Source organism: Pecten maximus, chromosome 14, assembly GCF_902652985.1.
Source record: "Pecten maximus chromosome 14, xPecMax1.1, whole genome shotgun sequence".
NCBI classification, from domain to species: Eukaryota; Metazoa; Mollusca; class Bivalvia; order Pectinida; family Pectinidae; genus Pecten; species Pecten maximus.
In genome coordinates this window covers 10,540,149-10,562,420 of record NC_047028.1, presented here as the reverse complement: position 1 = coordinate 10,562,420, position 22,272 = coordinate 10,540,149, and the positions used below count along the sequence as shown (strand labels likewise).

General features: G+C 36.5%; 2 protein-coding genes across 2 annotated transcripts; one reads left to right on the top strand and one right to left on the bottom strand.

Moving 5' to 3' along the window:
* Window positions 1-1,896: 1,896 nt before the first annotated feature.
* LOC117343032 (monocarboxylate transporter 13-like) lies at window positions 1,897-6,690 on the bottom strand. Its single transcript, XM_033905357.1, has 5 exons — window positions 6,043-6,690; window positions 4,797-4,940; window positions 3,937-4,080; window positions 2,446-3,687; window positions 1,897-2,073 (listed from the first exon to the last, which is right to left on the bottom strand). Exons 1-5 carry the CDS (start codon window positions 6,188-6,190, stop codon window positions 1,955-1,957), a joined length of 1,797 nt encoding a protein of 598 aa, XP_033761248.1. The 5' UTR covers window positions 6,191-6,690; the 3' UTR covers window positions 1,897-1,954.
* Window positions 6,691-14,877: 8,187 nt separating this feature from the next.
* Window positions 14,878-18,999, top strand: LOC117342532 (leucine-rich repeat-containing protein 4C-like). The gene is made up of 3 exons (XM_033904711.1): window positions 14,878-14,966; window positions 16,361-16,389; window positions 16,882-18,999. The coding sequence occupies exons 2-3, from the start codon at window positions 16,387-16,389 to the stop codon at window positions 18,262-18,264; spliced, it is 1,386 nt and encodes a 461-aa protein (XP_033760602.1). The 5' UTR covers window positions 14,878-14,966; window positions 16,361-16,386; the 3' UTR covers window positions 18,265-18,999.
* The last annotated feature ends 3,273 nt before the right edge of the window (window positions 19,000-22,272 follow it).

The window sequence follows — 22,272 nt, the reverse complement described above, 5'->3', positions numbered from 1 at the left end:
TTGGGTTAAAACTCATTAGAGATCCAAACATGTATTTCTTCTTCGAAAATAGAGAATGGGGTGGTGTTAACAGATTTTGACAAATAAGCTGAAGCAAAAAATCCAGAAACGTATGACCTTTCCCAGCTGCACTCGTACATTATGTATACCGATTACAATAACTTGTATGGGACGGCCATGTCAGAATCATTACCTGCGGGAGAGTTTCAATGGGTCGAAAATCCAGACATTCGAATTAAACACGATAACATTAGACGGAGACTCAGAGAACGTATTTGAAGTAGATCTGGAATATCCAGACGCGCTCCACGACAGTCATTCAAATCCCACCCTTTCCCCAAAACGCACAAAAAGGTATCCGACAAAGAAATACCACCTATCAGTAAAGGAAAGCATTACATCCAAATCATAAACACACCTATGACAATTTACATGGCGTACCGACATAATCTCTGAGACCAACATTAGAAACATCATAATCATGTTTTATAAGACTGTACTATGTATGCATTTGTCAATAGAGATGTTAATAAATTATTATGTAGCAAACAAAGCTTTTGTTCTTAGTCGATCCTCTCTTCATTCCGATATGCAATCCAGCACCGACTCATCATACGTGAGAAAAAAAACATTCAAAATAAATCCTTCCGTTTGTGTAGTACGGTTATCATCATCTATTTATTCTACATGTAAAACAATAGACAATAGAATTTCTTTCACATCAACAAAAACTTTACAAGAGTGGTTTTTTATCATGAAAATACAGTACGTCAATTTGAACACTTTCTGTATCAAACCTATGCTAATAAGAATTAAAATCCTTACGTATCAATTCCTTTGTATAGTTTCTGTACTCATTATCAATTTTAGTATGATACTATGTATGTATGAATGAAATGTTGTCACACTTAAATAATAATATAATATATCAACTATATATAATTTTGTGGTCAAATTCTGGGTACATTCAATACCAATATTAATGTTTTCTATTCCATACCCGCGGCCTGCTCCAGACTGTACCGAGTGGATCAATCAAGGACTTGATACAATGTATCGTATGGCTTCATCTTTGCGAACCGGCTGGTACCTGATCTCCAAGGTAAGAGTGTCTTTTCATTAGATGACAGTCGGGTCCTGCCTCAGCACTGGTTGTCACGGTTGATTATTGTAAACCGATGATCGTACTACTAAATTGTTCGCTGCATCTTGGAGATAATGATGGAGTCGGATCGTACCACCGTACTGTGAAGGTTGAATTACTATACCGCGGTTTCGTCTTTACATACATGTCCTGTTTTCTCATAAAGTTTTAATAAACTGATGCATTGATGCATACCTTTCTTGATCTGGTCGATGTGAGATTGAGTCATAGCTCAGTCCATGTTTATATACCTATCTAAAAAGGAGATCCTACTAGAGATTAAGTCAAAACCCCCCCTCCTCCACCCACCTTTTTTCATAAGGACTGTTATGGATTTCACCTTTCACAATAGAAAGACCTATAGGGACTGTCCATTTTATTACCATGGGGGGGACCAATAGGGACCGTCAATTGTATAATTAAAGAGGGACATTTAGGGACCTCGCATTATAGGGACTTCACATAGGGACCCATATGGACCTCCAATGATAGAGGGACCTACATGTATAGGGACCGCCCATTTTATTATCATAGAAGGACCTATAGGGGCATCTAGCTACCCCTTTAACACTACTACTTGAATCATACAAATCTGTTCTCATTTTAGCACTCGGTAATGTTTGAGGCCTTGAGGGTTAGCGGTAAAACAATCCTAAGGAAGGTTGAAAGGATTGTTAAAATCTGAATAGAGAGGTGTAAATGACCAATGAATTTCACGGCAGCACTTTTTACAATGATAAAGAAACGCCTGATTAACAGCGTCGTATGTAAACGAACACAACAACTAATTTATTCAATATAACCACGTGATCATCGCCTCATCCTGATTACTAAATTTTCAACCACAAGTATACCTGACCCAAACGTGGCCACGCTCGCCCCAAGGGTAACCGCACCAATCCAGGATCCCGTGACGTCACGAATTATACCTGTAACACAGGGAAAACTTAATGCAGCAAATAGCTCCCGTTCCGCCTTTAGCAATATAATTATATATAATAATACAATATAATGATAGATATTAGTATTATAAGTGACATAATAGTGATTCAATGTAACTAAAAGTAGTGACTAAAGTGGTAATTAAAAGTTGTGACTCGGAGATGCATAAATAACGCTATGTCACAACAATATTGTGGAATAACAAATTGAACCAGACTTTTATAAGATAATTGACAATAACTTCATTCCTGTTTTCAATAGTTTGTTCTAATGATATCACAAAATGGGTTACTTATCTTTATTTCAGAATCAGAGGAGATTTGAATTAAACACTTGAGGTTTTAGTTAAGACCACTTACCAGACAACACAGGATTAATCAAAAGAGCTAGTGAGACGAAGAATGCGGCGAAACCCCAAGAACTAGACAGCTTTTCGGGCCCAAATTTATCAGAAAGCACTGCTAGCTGAATTCCTGTATATCCTCCAGTGAAAATTCCAAGGAACATGACAACCACACACAATCCAATGAATGAAGTCACGTGAGGCACAATGAACCCAATCAGAGCAAATACTGTGAGGTTTATCTGGTACATTGTTTGACGTTTGACGAAGCCGAAATCGGCCAGCCAACCGAACAATACTCGGCCGATAAGATCTGTTGCGCCTAAAACGGACACCACTATGGCCCCTTGTTCGTCGCTGATTCCCCTCTCATTTGCCACAGAGGGTAAAATATTATACAGTGAATGTTGACCCATAACTCCTGTAAATAAAACAAATACAAAAACAATGTAAGTTGGATTCTTCAGTAAACTCCAGTCCAGCATTGGCTTCTTATTTGCATTGTGGCCTTCCTCCGATAGGGTGACAGTCGTATGTCTGTTACAAGAATGTTTGTTGGTGTGTAACAATGCAGAGTCATGGCGCGAAGGAAGTGATTCCAAACTCATAAACAATAGAGACTGTTTTTGTTCTTTAGACGTTACTCTTTGGTTCCTCTGTGTCACTGATGCTGATCTCGATCTTGTGTCTGATCTGGTTTGTTTAACTTCCATGCACGGTAATGAGGATGTGGATAGATGTTGGCTACCTTCCTTTAATTTCAATTCGAAAAGATGTTTGCGAAAGAAATGATCGGGGTGTAGAGAAACCTGACTATACAAGGAATCACGTTGATTTTCTCCACATTTTTCATCTGGATCACTGCTACATCTTACTAAAGCTTTACTTTTACTATCGATAATATGAAAGTCTGAATCATTTTCTAATAACGGTCGTATTTTATCCTTATCAACCTGGATATGTTTTTCATGCCTGGTCATATCATCAGTTTTACCGCCTGCTCTGTTAAATAACATCCAGTAAGACGGTGGTCGGAAGAAAGAACAAAAAACACAAGTGTGAAACATGAAAGCTCCAAGAAGCAGAAGGCAGCCACCAAGACCATAATAGTTTATGAGAAATCTGATGATGGGGGGTAGAGCAAATGATCCAGCTCCTGAACCGGAAACAGAAAGTCCATTAGCGAGCGCGCGTCGCTTCCGAAAATGAAACCCTTGAAAAGTCAGGGACGGCGACAAACACAAACCCAAACCGACGCCTGGAAAACAAAACTACAAAAATGTAACCGATTCTTTAATAATTGAATAGTAATTTTTTTTTTTAATTTAGATCAGAAAACGTACTTGTTAGAGAAAAATGCATACACCATATGCGTTTGCTGTATTTCCACATTATTTGCCGAAAAAAACGTCCTTGCTTACCATTTATGAAATATTATTGAGCATTTATTTGTTCGCGTTTGTCATCGAAGACATATAATAGCATTGTAGAATACTGCTTTACTCACCAGACATGACTCCGTATGTAACGTAAAATGCGGGTACTGACTGGACAAATGATGTACTAACTAGACCGATGGTAGCCAGCAATCCGCCCACGAACACCACTAGTCTGTGCGAGTACCGCTCACTGAGGGCGTTCGCCACTGGACCTAGAATATGAACACAATAATATTTGAGCAATATCCGTTTTTTTCTTTAAAAACGTTCAAATTCTTCCTCGCTAACTCAACGCTTTACAACTGGTCAACAGCCATTTGATGTATGCAATGATAAATGTCGAACTACTGACATGCTATTATGACGGTAAGTATACTTATTTTTATCCGTGACAGTTGTTGTTCCGTTGACGAACTTACTTCTTTTTCGTATTAATTGCACGGCGATATCAGTTTATTAAAGATACAGCCTACACTATAGATCGAGGGACAACCAGTAATGGAATCTAAGATTTTCATGTATATTAAAATGTAGAAAAGAGAAGAAGGATAGCATTGCATGTGAGACAATACCTGACGTCACAACAAGCAGAAAAAGATACACTGTATCGTGTTGCCACGGAAGTATATATAGTAGTGGCAAACCTAAAGTTACCGGGAAAAGGACAGGTGTTTGCATACCAAAAGGTGCAAATACGTTGTGCAAGATTTGCATGTAGGTTATAGTTATTGATCCAGTAGACGCTTACGCTTCTAGATCTTATTATCTTTTTACTGTTACAAGGGTATCTGTGCAAATCTATATTTTTTGTTTGAAATTTGCCCTCGTTTTACAGATCTCGAGTTGGAATTACGGTTTTGTTGAAATGTTGATATTCGCTACTGCTTTCCGACAAGCAATGTACTTCTTAATTCTCCGATGAACTTACCTAGACACAGATGGAAGAATCCAGCGAGACACTGTGGTCCAATTAGAACACTAGACGGTACATTGAACCGACGGGATAGTTCCACAAGAATCACTCCAAAGGATTTCAAAGTCCCAACCACCAGTGCACATACGCCGAAACAACCTGCAAAATATTGAGATCATTTTCATGTACATTTCCGGTTTGCATTATCTTATTGCCTTACCAACGAAATTGACGTTTACAAATCCGTAAATTCTGACTGGCGCGTAGGAGTTGTTGACAGTTAATGAGGGTGGGGCCTGGATTCGGCACATGCACTCCATTGCGCGTTGTTCTATCTTTTACGTTTGTGACTTTATTTTCATGAACTATAATTCAAATCAAAACCACATATGCAAAAGAATCACATTTCAATACATCTCAGAATTTTCAGATTTGAATCTCAAAAGAACGTTAAGAACATTATATGAATAGAAAAAATGACAAGCAGGTTACGATAAAACTCGAGGGCTGAAGTCCACATTAGTGTCAACCGCCGAAATCTCAAAGCATTGTACAAAATACACACTTTACATAAAAATAGCCAAAACTCTTTACATTGTATCTATTCAACGATAGGTATATCAAACATTAAATACATCAATATATATGTAATAAAACTCCCTACACATTTCGTGATCATGATCAGTGTTTCCCCGTTCTCAATATCGTCTCAGAATTTCCTCATTCTCAATATTCTCTCCGTCTCAATATTTGCTACGTTTCAATATTTCCTAAGTCTCAATATTCCTTCAGTCTCAATATTTCGTAGTCTCAATATTCCCCAGTCTCAATATTCCCTAAGTCTCAATATTTTCTAGTAACAAAATTTCCTACTCTCAGTTTTCCCTTTATTTAAAAATCCCCCGTCTCATCATTCCCAAGTCTCAATAATTCCTCAATCTCAATATTCCCTCAGTCTTAAAATTTCCTAGTGACAAAATCTCCTAGTCTTAATATTCCCTTAGTTTCAATATTTCCTCAGTCTCAATATTTTCGACACTCAATATTTCCCACTCTCAATATTTCCTCAGTATCAATATTTTCAACATTCATTATTTCCTGCTCTCAATATTTCCTCAGTCTCAATATTTCCCCAGTCCTAATTACAAAACAATAGATCAAATCAAATCCAGTGGTCTTTTCCACGATATCGAGTGATTTTAAGATGTAATAGTCACCTATGCGTATTGATTTATAACATAAAATGACCGAAATATATTACCGAATACGATGACGAACGCCCATCCATGATCAATCGGAAGATGGCTGTAATCTCCCTCCTCTTCCTCTTCCTCCTCTTTCTCTCCCTCCTCTTCCTCGTGGTTCTCGGGGCCGGCATTGTCAGTCGTCCTCATTCCGATAAGAGACATTTGTCTGTGACTTTTTTTCTGGTTGCCGTGTGTTAGACGGCAGGCCGCCTTATCTAGGATGTTATCCGGTTTTGGTAAATTTCGTATATATATGAGACCGAAGTGTGTCCTTATACCCTAAAATCTCGAGAATAGCCACGGCTTAATTTTTCCTTCCTGGTAAAGAATCTCAGGCTTATTTTCGAAGCATTCGAAGTCATTTATCCTGTAAGGCAAGTAAGGCTTATTTACGAGACCGTCCTATTTTCGGAACCTTTCATCGGAGAAACAAAAATCGATAAATAACACTCGCCGATACTAATAATAGTTAATGAAATCATCACCACTATTCTTAATTACTCACAATAACATTTACCCCTTTCGTCATCAAGAGCTGGAGTAGATCTACAGGTCGAAAAATAACTCTATTTGATACTGATATAAACTATTCAATATATATGTCAAACGCATAACTAACCCTGAGCAAAACACATCACGTGATCTTATAATTTATTTATATATACAGTCATGCATGTCGAAATATTAGTGTAATTATACCAAAAATGACTTACCTCTGATTACCATATCAATTGTATCAGGTGATATAGGGTGGCCACTCTCATGTATAACGTAGGGATGACAGGTAGATATCGTTACGTACTAAATATTTTACTCACCGACAGCTGATATCATCGGGAGGGCGTATCCGGTTTCTCCCAAAACTGAAAAATGTATATCCTGGTTGTCCCAAAAACTTGTATGTAAACAATATAGGTGGAGTGTTGTTTTAACAGTTAGGTTATCCGTCACCTATTGCTGCAAGAGTTCATTTGTTCAATCAATGAAATTGTCACTCCGAATATTTCACTACAACCTTTGTCACTTTTTTAGATTTCCAATAATAAAATAATAAAAGACGTCCCTCCTCTTTGCAACAACAGATTGAATAAACAACTCTAAGATTCTTTCATAAACTTGTAAAAATGGAATAATCCAAAACTTATTTCAATGTAGTCAATTAAAGCAACTTAAGCCTGCTGTCTAAAACCTATGTGTTTGCTATACAAAATAGCGTTAAACCCATCGAGTATATGTCTTGAATACATGTACCAATACATTTAACTACAATGGAGGAAGAATAGTAAACATTATCATATGTCACTTGAGAAATTATTCAAACTCGAATTTGTTTCCCTGTGTCAGAGATAGTCATGCTAGCTTGATGTTCGTCTGTTGAAGATTGTGATAACGTTTTCTTCTATTGCCCTTGCTAATCTTACCAATGACATACAGTTTGTTCTGATGAACTCTTTATCCTGTTACTTCTCCACTTTTATAGACTTTTATCAATTAATGTCCTGGTCTGGAGACCTACATAAATATTTCTATAGCGGTGAATACTCAGATATTACAGACGCTAGAGGTTTCTAATGAATTGTATCAAACTATATTGTATCTGTACTGTACTGTCCACGGTTTGTCATCAACACTGAGTCTAATCAGGGTCGGAATACATTTCCGTACGATTTCTATATATATTCATATGTAAATGCGTTCCACATTTCGTTCCGATATGTAATTAAAACAGTAAAGTCATGTCATTAACCTCTGGTTTTTTTTCATTACAATAAAACTCGTTTATAAAAGTGACATTGAAATCCAATTCAACATCAAGTAGTTTGTTGTATAGATAAATCAAATAAAAATACATTGTAAAAATTGATATAAATGTTTGCGTTTTCGATCAGTGACTCCGATAGCAATAAGTTTTAATCTTTTTATAAGCAAATAAGTTTACCCTTTTTCTGGAAAAAGTTTAAAAAAAATTGACCTTTGCTGAAAACATGTTTCAGTCGTTATATTTACAAATGATTAGAAACTGTTCCGTGGTTAATGATGTCACAGGCTCAAGAGAAGAGCCTTTGTCCTGTTACTCCTCGCTACTTGGATCCTCTTTACCGGTATCTGGAAAATAACCTACGATAGCATTGCCCGATATATCTTTTGTTGTAACGGTAACTTGTCAACAATCAAAAAATCAACCACTGGCACACTCACTACATCTACCTTGTGTTCGTTTCGCTTTCGAATTACATTCATGAGGCGCTTTAGGATTGCCAGGAATCCCCTTTTAGCTGAAGTGTTTTATCGGGCACTAGACATTGTCGTCTGCATTGAAATATTGTGGTATTCATATCCCTTAAAAAGCGCTGGTAGTTTATTTTTAACCAATCATTTTCTTTGTCTGGATTACAATCCACAATTTCTCCGCTCACAAAACGACGACCAATGCCATGTCCAATTTTAAAACGGTCAAACCATCCATTAATAGGCTTATGATCCGTAACTCCTTGTAATAGGTTTTGAATTTTGTAATTGGATCAGTTTATTTGGTAAACCGTATATCATATCATTTTTGTCATCATGCATGTAAATGTAAATATGCCTTGTAATACACTGTATATATGTTGAGATAAGGCGTTGATAAGTTGTTGTAACTTGTGCCTAATCCCGTGTCTATGATTTGACAATAAATATGTTTAAACTAACTCCCAGTTTTTCAGTTGATTTATTGAATAGTGTTTCTCCAGATAACCATTTGAGCAGAGCTTTGTCGATCAACTCGCAGCTTCCACCTTTCTGACGTTTACAGTAAGGTGAGGCTGAAGACTAATATTGAGCAATAATATCATCAATGTGTTTTAGAAAAATACTTTAAGTACTAGCAGAAATATCAAAGTCATCGACGATGTCTTTTTACATATCTTTTTCCTCTTCTACAGCGGACACGCTCATATATTTTGCAATGTTAATGCTTTACGCTTTCTCGACGCAATTTCTACACTGTTGAATTTCACTCATTAACAGAATATACAACCCGACACTGATTAGTAATCACTCAATTTATTTTACATTAAAACGTTTACCGCGTTTGGGAGCCGTATATCTATACCCGTCACATTGGAGGGCTGTGTATAAAAAAACTTCGTCCAGGTAAGTTTATTCTTGATCGGCGATTCGTTATGTGCCTGATTACAAATAAAGTGTGATGAAGAGACACAAGAATGAGTTCATTATGAACAAAAGATTAGTTATGAAATATTCGTTGTACACGTGGTTATATTATTAATATATACTATATACTATATATACTGCTGCAGTCATTGTTTGGTTTTTATTTCGTTATCCGTGAAAACTCGTCTAAATTGAGTTCGTTGTATTCGAGTCTAATCTTAAGTTTTTGTCATGTGCGTCCGTATAACACGAACAAAACCTAGTACATGTAGTATTGATTCAGTTATTCAAATCTTGCTGGATTTACCTCCCTTTACGTACCAATGGAGTGTTTGAAACATATTTGTTAAGAACCCAACACCTCTGGCTTACTAGTTTTACATTTATTAGTTTAGCTTAAATATATTTTACTACAAATAGATAGTAACAAAAGAATTGGACACACGTTTTCACAACTTATCACAGTTTTCCCTTAAATGGTCGGTAGGTGATTAATAACCTACTTCCTAATGTCTATTGTAAAAAGAATTGCTTTATTTGAGGGTGACACCCATTGCCCTGTAATATGCATTGCTGTCAATGTGATGATTGAGAGTTGGCCTGGAAGGTCTAGGAGCAACAGTAATATACAATTATAGACCTTTCTCCAGGTGCATACAAGGAGTTATCAACCTAAGAAATTGATATTTTCCGAGGCCGGAGTCCGTGGGAAATATCTCTTTCGAAGGTTGATAACTCCTCGTATTCACAAGAAAAATGTTGATAACTGTTTTATTATGATAGTTTACTTGTTTTAAAGCAAACATTGACACGACACTGTTCGTCGCCATTCATTTGGACTTCACAAATCATGCGATGACTGAAGATCTGAATGGAGTGAATAAACGATGTATTGAATTATTTTTATGAAATATTTCTATCATAGATCATTCTCTTGTAAAACTATCGATTTTGGGTCCGTTTTGGTTATTCAACTACGACAGCAATCGGATCGCGTATGATTAAAACATTATTTCAGAATACTTCTACGTAAATCAAATTAAAAATGATTTCACATATAACCTCTATACACACATTTCGGTAAATCAACTCTGACGGCAATCAGGATGCGAATCGCGAATGATTAAAAAAATAATTTAAAATACTTCTCGGAGGTTTCCATTCCATTTTCCTCCAGGAGCGCAGGACAGTAATTGCCGTTTTTCCTAGTATTTTTTGTATTCTATTTGTTCAAGATTGTCGCTACTTTCTCCTCGGAAACATTTCCAAAGCGCGTTTTGTCTGTTTTGTTTACGTCTGTAATAGGACTGAGACCACAATTAAGTACTTCCGGGTTCAGGCCCCAGGAACGAAGTCCTCCAAATATGTGTTTTAGGAAAATAAATCAAATGCTTTGAACTTGATTTTTGTTGATGAATTTAATGTGGATTTATAGTAGAGATGTCAATCTAGGTTTTGTGATGTAAAATAATAATATTGATCATGTATTGTGTGCTCCAGGATCCTGTGTGAAGAGTCATGTTAACATCTTATTTTACCTGTGCGACTGTTTAGATAAATCGTAAATAGTATAGTCATATAATGGTACGCATTATATCAAAAAATATGTTCGAAAATATGAAGACGGTGTTATCAAAGAGCAGAGAAACAAATAACAACAAAAGACAAAGAAAAACAACAACAACAGCCGGAACAAAGAATTAAGTAGCAGCACAATGTGAAATCTTCGCGAATAATTTCATCAAAAACAAGCCTAATTTTAATCACACAAGAGTCCTAGTACAACAGCCATACCAGGATGTCCTCTTGAGCAAGGTAAACGTTGTGCAAAATCACCGGGTAACTAACATAAAAAAATAAACTTAAAGAAGAAACAGCGGCTCAATGGACATACACCATCTAAACGACAAAAATACACTCGACAAACCAGAAGAAACCAGGTAGTAGACATCGGAAGAAACGCCAGGCATTATTTTAGGCAGCAGCAAACCAAGCAAATGATGTGGTAACCAATGGACCAATAGTAACACCACGGGAAGCTAAACGAAGTGAACATACAATGAAATGGGAGTATCTCACAAAGTTAGATTACAGAGAAAGCAGTTTTACGGTCTCCCAAAAAACAAAATACAGAATATGCTGCATGCCTTAACAGGGAAGATCTCACATTCAGACCAGAACAACAATTAAGCAATCTATTAGATATACACAGAAGTGTACTACTAAAAGTATTAAATTACAAAGCTACGTGCGCGGCGATTTGGATTTGATGAGCCATATTCCAGAAAACGCAATATTGGAAACGATGGATGTAATAAATTTTTATACCAGCATCACATGCACTTAAAGCCTTGTAAAAGACGTCCGAATGAAATAAACGAAAGATTCAAAAAGAACTTTCGAAGGCTATCGTTGAGAAATGTAGCAAGACCATGCGATAAAAGCATCTCAGCAACTGTGATAAATGTATGTGTATGGGGGGGGGGGGGGGGGGTTACACTTTTCGATAAGGATCAGTTACCGTCGTATTTAATTAAGTAGTTTTTTGACATTTAAGAGAAAAGTGCTACCAGAAAACGTTTTCAAAGACAGTTTTACTTTAACAGTGATTGAGTTAGAACAATCCAGTAATAATTTGTATCACTAATTTCAGATCAAACATTTCATCCACTAAGTGATAGGGTTTGTGATATTGACATTACAAGGCTGCCTTTTCCAATAAAATAATACATTGTTCATGGGAGTGTTATCAGAATTTAGATTTTTTTTTTATAATTTTTTGTTTCAAAGCCTAACAAATTATGGCAGAGTGTAGCTTAAAGTCATTTGGCATCCAACCAGCCAAAGGAATTATCAGGAATAGGCAGACAATACTTCTATATTGACCTTGATATGTATTTTTATTGTTGGCCTATACCGTATGTGTTTATTGGCTGATGTTTTTCTTCTTGTTTTTTTTTTCTTTTTTTTTCAACATCTTATTTGACATGAGACATATCAAAGGGATATTGATGTATAACTTCAGTTTTTCTCTAAATCATTTAAAATCAGGGAGAAGATGCATACATTATCGGAGACAGACGCCTTTAGGACATGAAGAAAACAGCGATAACAAACTTCAGCTGTCAAAAGTCAATGGTTCTCTGTCGAACATGTTTTTCGATCAGACTCAATATTGAACGAACACGACATGGGACCAACGGAAATCTACATCAAACACTTCTCTCAAAAAACAGCGATAACAAACTTCAGCTGTCAAAATACAACATGGTTCTCTGTCGACATGTTTCTCGATCAGACTCAATATTTAACGAGCACGACATGGGACCAACGGAAATCTACATCAAACACTTCTCATGAAAAAGCGATAACAAACTGCATACTAAGAAGCACTATCGAACTTTGAAGGAGCATGATATGTCAGTCCAACAATCACATGTTTTGAGTATGCTTCAAACATGTTGAAGTGTGTATATCGACCAAATATCCAGGTCATTGTCGAATGTCCTGCAGAATCACTAATCATTCTTATCAGTGCCGTTAGATGTGCATTTCATGACAAAATACTGCTAGACTACTCACATAACTTTATGTAAATTAAAGTTTGGTATTCCGGATGAAACACCATAACCTCTTCTAATCCGTAAAGTCCGGATGAAACACCATAACCTCTTCTAATCCGTAATGTAATGACACTGATAAAAGGGTTTTGTCCTATATTTCGGAAACGCTCACACAATTCTGAGTTGCCAGTCTTTATCAATATGCACTAGTTAAGGATGGTGACAACAGGGGTGAGGTGTTTACTTGTTCTAAAATGTGTCCCGTTTACCTCCAGCAGTGTGCCCTACTACAGATAATCCTGGTTATCTGTGTATCAACTTCCTGGTCCAAACCAAAGTCACGGAAAACGTCAATCAATCCGTGACCTTTTCACTGTCTACCCCTAACTGAGCACATCTATCAAATCACACCAATTTTATGTCTGTGTCGTGTTCTAGATCAGGGAGTCTTGACCAACATTTAGCAAACAGAAATTCAATAATGACATCCTAAAAGAAAAGGACGGAAAGCTACACAAAATCACACGAATTGTCTTAACTATTGAATTAAGTTTGAATGAAGCTTGTATAGGGTTGTGGCACTAATAAATGTATTAAAACACACAAGTAATATCGCTTTTAAATAAGAATCTGATGATATTATCAATAAGCAGAATGCTGAGTATAAAACTACCAGTCAATAAAGCTAAACACCAATGGACCAAAAGTGATCTCATATTTTTAAATGTTCATCATTTTTGAAAGAACATGATAAATGGCGTACATTCTTCACGGTGTCAGTGTTTGAAGGAATATTGAGACTTCATGTCTACAAGCAGAGCTTACAAGGAAGAAGTTTCAAAGATATATATGTTGGATATGAATTTGATAGTATGTACTATAAAAACATAACTTATCATCTGACGTACAATAAATATACAACTGTACCATCTAACGTACAATGAATATACAACTGTATCATTTGACGTACAATGAATACACAACTGTATCATCTGAAGTGCAATGAATACACATCTGTATCATTTGACGTACAATGAATACACATCTGTATCATTTGACGTACAATGAATACACAACTGTATCATTTGACGTACAATGAATACACATCTGTATCATTTGACGTACAATGAATACACAACTGTATCATCTGAAGTGCAATGAATACACATCTGTATCATTTGACGTACAATGAATACACATCTGTATCATTTGACGTACAATGAATACACAACTGTATCATTTGACGTACAATGAATATACAACTGTATCATTTGACGTAAAATTAATACACAACTGTATCATTTGACGTAAAATTAATACACAACTGTATCATCTCATGTATAATGAATACATAACTGTATCATCCGAAGTAGATGTACAATGAATTTTAGAATTGAGCAAATTGATAATGTTTAATTTTACTTCACATCCAATTGTTTCTTGCGTCTGTAACATCTTTCTAGTAATGCTAGGTTTCGCTAGGAAGGGATGCCCAGACAATCAAAATAAACCTGATAATGGCAAAAAATATTAAATGGTTATTCAACGTTAAAAATATTACGTTTAATTACTGTACGTTTTCTATACAGTTTACTTAATGTAAACTTCGGTCTGTCGGGTGGCATGTAAACGTGTCAACTTTGAGTAATAAACATCCTAATGTCATTCATCTCTAGTTATATAAACTCCACCGGAGTGCTATTGTGGCAATATCAATTATCACGGATACATTGTTAAAAGTAATCACATTTAAAGAATCAGCTAAACATATTGATATTTCGTCCTTTTCAATATATTTAATTTTCGGCCCCTGCATCCTACGTCGATGGAATACTTTGTTTACAATTATTAACTACAAATCCACTACCTTAGTAGTAAGTTATAATTTACATTCCATTCTCCAATTAGACGTTTTGTTTCAGTAATTAGTGGCGTTAAACATATCAGGTAGCTGACAAATCTGTGACAGGAAATTGGAATTATATGCATTTAAACATGTCAATGGTGTAAGACTAGAATATTTTTTACAGCTCGATAACACAGTAAATCTGTCAATCAGAGCATAAGGGTTCTGCACGACCAAACTATTTGATCACGTGTCTACTTCACATCGACCGACCAGGAACCAGGTGACAGAGACCCGGTATAAGGGGAGTTGAAGAGCATTCGATCACCAGGTTTTTACTCAGTGAAGATAGTGATTGGATCCAAAGATAACCGTGAGTATATCGTTTTATTTTAAAATAGTGACTCTTAACCATAGTTAATATTCAATATATACAATCTTAATGCTAAAATGTCATTTTCTTCTTCTTGTCCTTTTTTCAATGTGTAATCGCAATTGGGTATAAACGTAATTACCAAATTGTTTTATTATTTCTTGACTTGTAGAATGTGGCTTTGTTTAAATATTGTTGTTTGCCGTTTTTACATATCAATGTGTGTATAAATTTATAACACGCACTTCATAGTTCATGTTATCTTATATGCCATGAAATAGGTTAAAAATAAACTTTATTTATTGTTCGACCCTTGCGAAACTTATATTAATCACTTTTGTTGGCCTGGATGGAAGTGCGCGATGGGTTTGTGGGAGGAAACCGGAATACATGGGGAAACCCAAGTTGTCCGGTATGTGACCCAATATCGTTTTACGGCCGAACAGGTACCACAACGCTACCCGATCACCACAACACTTTCATGTTTATAATAAGCGTCAATAAATCTATGTATTCCTAAAAGATCACTGTCTTAGTTGCCTCATATTTTGCTGAAAACCATCGTGGATCGCGTACGAGTCATGCGAGTTAATTTTCAGGTACACTTAAATGTTAAATGTAATACTGTTTGTTCCATACGTTTTATAAACTGTTAATGCGTTCTGATTGGCTGACGGGCACTATTTTTGATCACTTTGTTCTATGCGTTTATCATCGACAGTCAAGTAAAGTCGTTTTTCAAACGGTCGCGGAAATGATAACACTCACAAAGTAGTTCACAGTTGTTTTTTTGTAATATTTATTTTTATATGGATTTCTATCAATACAGATAATAATCTTGTTGATTACTTATTATTATTATCAATGAATATAACATTTCCTCATATTTATGAAATTGTCAGTTTTGCATATTAACTAGCGATACTTTACTACAGATTGTATCCTTACACCTCAACTGATATTGTAAAAAAAATCATGGACACCGGTCATACAAACTCATGATTAATGTATATGGTACATCTTTCACTCTCGTTATTTATTTTTCAAAAGTTACAGAAAAGATTCCCTACAACTCTTGTTTTTTGTAACTTTTGAAAAATATCTAACAAGAGTGGAATTCTATACAACAGCCACTTAATGTGAAACCTCCTTTCACTATACCGCTGGCCTCTTTGATATGGTTATACATGTCGGACGTGAAAAAAAAAACGAATATATATATATTAACATATACAGTGTTTATATATTGGTATAGTTTTAAATTAGGGATCGATTTACAGTCAACAGGTATGAATAACATAATTTAGATGTAATATTGGTACGGTATTTACAAAGAACGATACCTGTAGATATGATAAAATACCGATCTCTAATAATCTGATCTTAACTTACAGGGTACCGGACTCATTACTGAACAGTTATGGTAAGTAGATTTTTATAAGTCCGATTGCTACTACAACATCATTTTGATATACTGGACTAACTACGGTTTTCCAGTCATTTATCTAGCACACTCGAGGGTACGATAACTTCGCTCTCTGCACGCTGCTCTCTTCATTCAGAAAGCGAAAGTGGGTTGGGTGTAACCTATAGAGTATCGAGCTCCCTATACATACAAACGTTTTGTAAACGATAAGTGTTGTAAGTAAAACATAATAACTGATTGAAGCTCTGACCAAGGGCACAGAATTGGATACAATAACAGTATATCTAAAAGAAGTATGATGTAGACAATATTCTGAATAGGAGTAATGTAGGCAAGTGGAAGACTGACATGTGTATTCAATTACCAGATTAATAGCTTAGACTAATGAAACTATTTTTACCTTGATAGGTGCATTCCTTTTTTTTTATTCAATATCAAACTAATTTCGTTCTTTCATAATACCCCAATACAACTATTTTCTTTCTTCAGAGGAGTGTAGCGTTTGTCTGCTTGGTGACTCTGGCTGTGTTAAACTGTGACGTCACAGAAGCCGCATGTCCTATTCAGGGAAGTCTTGGATGTTTCTGTCAGAACCACGTTGTTGATTGCTCTGATAAAAATATCAACACTGTCCCGACCTTCACCAACACGGGATGGGACAATTTCAATATTCTCAGACTATCTCATAACAACATCAGAAACATACCAAACAGAGCCTTCATCAACATCAACGTTACTAGAATCGAGCTTGACTACAACAATATCAACTCTATAGATGCAGACGCTTTCGCAGGTATCTCAACTTATCTAACATCACTGAATCTGGAAGGGAATAATCTAAGTTCAGCGTCAGGTGCCTTTAAATTCCTGCCACATCTGACATCCCTCAATATCCTCCACAACCCGGTCCGCTTAGTCCCCGATGATGTCTTGTACACTCTTGGATCAACTCTACTGGATTTCAGCTTTGGGGATGATGGGTTACAATTCTGGCCACCAACACTAAACCACTTACAGGCCCTGAGAAGTCTTCTATTTGAAGGGAAAAGTATGAGTAATATTCCTTTCGATGCATTCCACGGATTTGAACTGACCTTGCGAAAACTCACTTTGCGCAGGACCAATGTAGCAAGTATTCCTCTAGCTGTAAAAGAACTGTTATATCTGGAGGAATTTTATTTTGAGGATAACATTAATGTTGGTGATGATGGCATAATTGAAAGTGCGTTTCGAACAAGTCGTGGCGATGGTGGATCTCCAATTAAAACACTTAGTTTGAAAAACAACGGCTTAAGCACTTTTCCGGCAGCTCTTCAGCAATTCCCAAATTTAACAAGCTTCTTCATGGACGGAAACCACTTGTGGTATATTAATGATGCCATGGTATCCTATGTGCGAGGTTACATGTACACCATCAGCCTGAAAAGCTGCAACCTGGACCGCATACCACAAGCCATCCTCCGCATCAGATATCTCCGCAACCTTGACTTGTCTGACAATAATATAAACAGTATATATAGCAACGACCTAACATTTGGCGACAATGGCGAAATTCATGAGCACTTAGTGTCTCTTAACCTTGCCAATAATCCCCTAGCGTACATAGCAAACAATTCTTTCAGGGCTCTTGTCGCGCTCAGGGAGCTCAACATCAACTCGACTGCGCTCACCGCCATTCCAAAAGCCTTGGGCGGCGTTTCAAGCCTCCAGAAGGTTTATGTTCACGATACGACCATTGAATGCACTTGCGATTTAAAATGGATACAGACCAGTACGGCAAATCATGTGAATTTTGAGGGCGAGTGCGACACCATTACTCAGAATATACAGGAGTATATACAAAACAGAATCCCGTCCTGTCCCTCGGAGTAATATACTATCCTCCCACGGAATCATACATTGTTCTTCTCACCGGTAACTTGTACTATTCTGATGGGAAACGCATGAATTATCCTCCGCCAGAAACTTTAATTTTCTTCGCTAGACGCTTCCATCGTTCTTCGCCGAACACTGCTATTCATCGGACACATGAATTATTGTTTACAATATACTTATTCTATATCGGACATTTGTATTAATCTGTAAAGGAAACTTGCGTAGTTGGTTTAAATGTAATGTTGATATCAGTAATCAGATGATCTTGAGCAGAAATATAACTATTTGGTTATTTCTTGATAAGTAGCATTGTATTAATTATTCTATTGTCCTGCATATACATTGTATGTAGAGTAAAACTTTGTTTTGGTCCTTTTTATTACTGATTCCGATTTTCTCTCTCTTTGTTTTCTATTCGTGTTACATGCTGTGGTAGAATTCATAGTAATCAATCAACTGCCAGCTATCAGCGATATGCTTTATTGTAGCTCTACTAAAGAATTAAATGTTATCCGCTTAGGCATGCGTTGATCATCTGAACCATAATCTGAAGTTATATTTCTCGGGACGTCATGTTCATAAATAGAATGCTTTATTTCAAGGGACACAACTACTTACAGTTATCCTAAAGCTAGTACTGTAAGCGATGATGATTCTGTTCATATAACCTAATATCTGGAAATGCATTTGTAAAGTTTTATAATAAAATAGCTGTGAATTGCTTGAGTCGTATATCTCGTCTTCTTCCTTCTTTTTTCAAACAAATCCAATGATTTACGTGAATATCCTAGTTTCTTTGTAACGATTCTCAACGTCAACTTGACGGCGCCATTTTGAAAGGACTTATCAACGCGATTTAAGTGTTTTCAGCTGTTATCGGAGAATCTGTGCATTAAAGGCTAACGTCAAGAGAGTATTTTTCAAAAACTAGTCTGAATATTTCAGAAACACAGCAAAATAACTCGTATATCTGCGCTTCCACTGTTCATCGCTGCAGTGAAAACAGAGATTTTATAAGTTTGATACATTTCTATATTTCACAGGCAAAATTACATGAGGTTTTCATCTTTTATGAGATTGTTATCAATTGTAGAAACTTACACTTCTGGCATTTTCCTACAAAAGATGGTCATCCGAGTATTTATAGCATCCCCTTAATCAACTGTAATGTTATTTGTGTGTATTTTTATAGTCATTCTTTAGGCGACTTGGATTCAAAGTGACGTAGATCGCTGCTGAGCATTTAAGGAAATGATTAATAGAAACAGAGGAATAAAGCATCAAAGGAAAATATTCTACTTTTCAACAAACCCCTGATCCCTTACAAGTAGAACATCTGGTTATATACTAATTTCTAAATAACATCTTTAAGCATCAGAAACATGACTACCATGAAATTTAAATTGATCATTTTGGAAATATATATTAACCTGGTGAACAGAAGGTAAACTCAGCTAACACCACGAGCACTTATATATTCTGTACATGTCTTGTTCTTCCTATTTGGATATTTCAAACAATTTTGGATATTATTTTCATCAGTTACCGAGGCTACATGGGATGGGATAATGGTAGTGCTTAGTTACGTCCATGATGAAGCCATTGTTCTCTGTGTTGTTGGCGGTAACGACCGGTAAAACCGTTAATAGTGTAATGTGAACGGTTGAGGACATGCTTCAATGTCCTGGCAGGGCACTCCAGTGTGATAGCACTGTAATTTAGTTGTAATTTAGAATAGGAGGCCCAATGAGCTTGTATCGCGCAATTATTTCTACAGTAACTTTGAGGTTGATCTAGGTCATTTCTATGCTGATTACTACTTTGTTCAAATGTCAGAGTAGGGTCAGTTAATGTATGTCAATAAATGTTCCAGTCCTTCATTCCAGAAGACTATTGCACTAGTATCAGGTCGCGGAGTCTCTTGACTATCGAGAAACCATTCTTTAAAGATTTAAGCCTCTTGGTTTTTAAAGCCACATACTCCCAACTAACCTAAAATTCTAGTTACAAACATGTATTATTGGCAATCCAAGATGCTCATTCACGCTCTCCTAACATTAAAATGATCACTAGCCTGGACGCTTGTCCGGGGGAGTCCTTGAGACATCAAGTGTATGAAAATAACTAGACGCATTTATCTTATCGCGATATTTGTCACGGAGCCGAGAACGAGGCTTTAACAAAATTGCACGTAAACTACACACATACGTGAACTAATAATTCTCCCATTAAAATATATTAAGAGAACGTTCGCATAATAACTGAACAATATAAACAAACATACATCTAAATACTTAATTTTAAAATGTACAATATGCATACAACAAAACATCGATAAAGTCTTAGATCGGTGAAGTTGACAATGTTAAAAAGCTAACCAACAATCCAATAGACGTCCGGAAAAATCGAAATTCGAGTCTATTCTCTTTTCTTCTCTCGCCAAGTTCCAACGAATCATTTCCTTTCCTAAGGAAATACTCGGGTTTTGCCTATTCCAGTCCTTTTTACGTTTCTTTTTGGAGGAATCTGTCTGTGTTTTGGCAGGCTCATGCATTCGGCCATATCGTATAGACTGATAACCCATCCATTGCATTATGGGACTATTTCGCATAAAAACTTGGTCTGGCGGACCCAGTTATTATTTTTGGGAAGTCCCCTCATACTTTTATTATTACACATTTTCCTCCAGGTTTTGATCCGCGATAATTTATTAGGTATATTGTAAGTCTGAAAACTGTAAAGAACTCAAAATGTAAACATTTCTTTGGGAGTATGTGGCTTTAAATAAAAGTTATTTTAAAATTTTAGCCTTCTTGACACCTGTGACCTTGAATGCAGGTCAACGTAGTTTATTTCAACTAACTTCATTGCCCTTCACCACAGCATGCTACTTCCCCATTATGAACTCTTCGGCCTCTTGGTTATTGAGAAGTCATTTAAAGATTTCAGGCTATCTGACCCCTTTGACCTCGAATGCAGGTCAAGGTCATTCATTTGCACAAACTTGGTAGCACTTTACCCCAGCAAACTACATGTCTTATATCAACTTCATGGGCCTCCTGGTTATCGTGAAGTCGTTTGCAGATTTTAGCCTGACCCATGTGACCTTGAATGTAGGTCAGGGTCATTCATTCGTACAAACGTTGTAGCCCTTTACCCCAGCATGCTACATGCCTAATATCAACTCCCTGGGACTCTTGATTATTGAGAAGTCATTTAAAGATTTTAGCCTGACCCATTTGACCTTGAATGCAAGTCGAGGTCATTCATTTGAACAAACTTGGTAGCCCTTCACTGCAGCATGCTACAGATCCAATATCAATTCTTTCTGCCTCTTGGTTATTGAAAGGATTTTTTAAAGATTTTAGCCTATTTGCCCCCTTATGATGAAAAATCATACAATATGTCCAGCAAAATTCAAATCCTTGAGTATGAGGCTCACAACTTACCAGACAGCCCTCGTATTTCTCAACAAGAGGCCCAAGGGTCTTAACGGTCATCTGACGCTAAATTAAAGACCCATATACTATTGTAGTATGTACTCTATGGTGGCATATTTCTGCCATCGTGTTATTTTAGGTCGCGTTACGGTAACACGACTTGTCGAGATAATTATGTCGACAAGTCGTGTTATTAACACGGCAAGTCGTGTTATTATGACGACCTGTCGCGATAATTTATCACGACCGGTCAAGTTAGGTTATCGCGGATCTCGACCTAAAATGTGCTTTTGCCCAGATATGCCATCTACTTAACGTTGATGAGATAAGTTATAAATGGACACCCAGCCGTTTCGGAACGTCTCGGGCTTTACACTGATATTATTACGCATGGCTGACAGGGAACAGTTGCTCTGATTAAAGTACAAATGTAAAGAACCTAAAATGTGTTGTTTTTTCGGCATAGCCGTCTAATTTTGTTTTTGCCCCGGATATGACGCGACAGGTGGCGTTATTGGTCAAGATGAAGTATGTGACTGGTCAATGTAGCGGTCAATGCAAAATG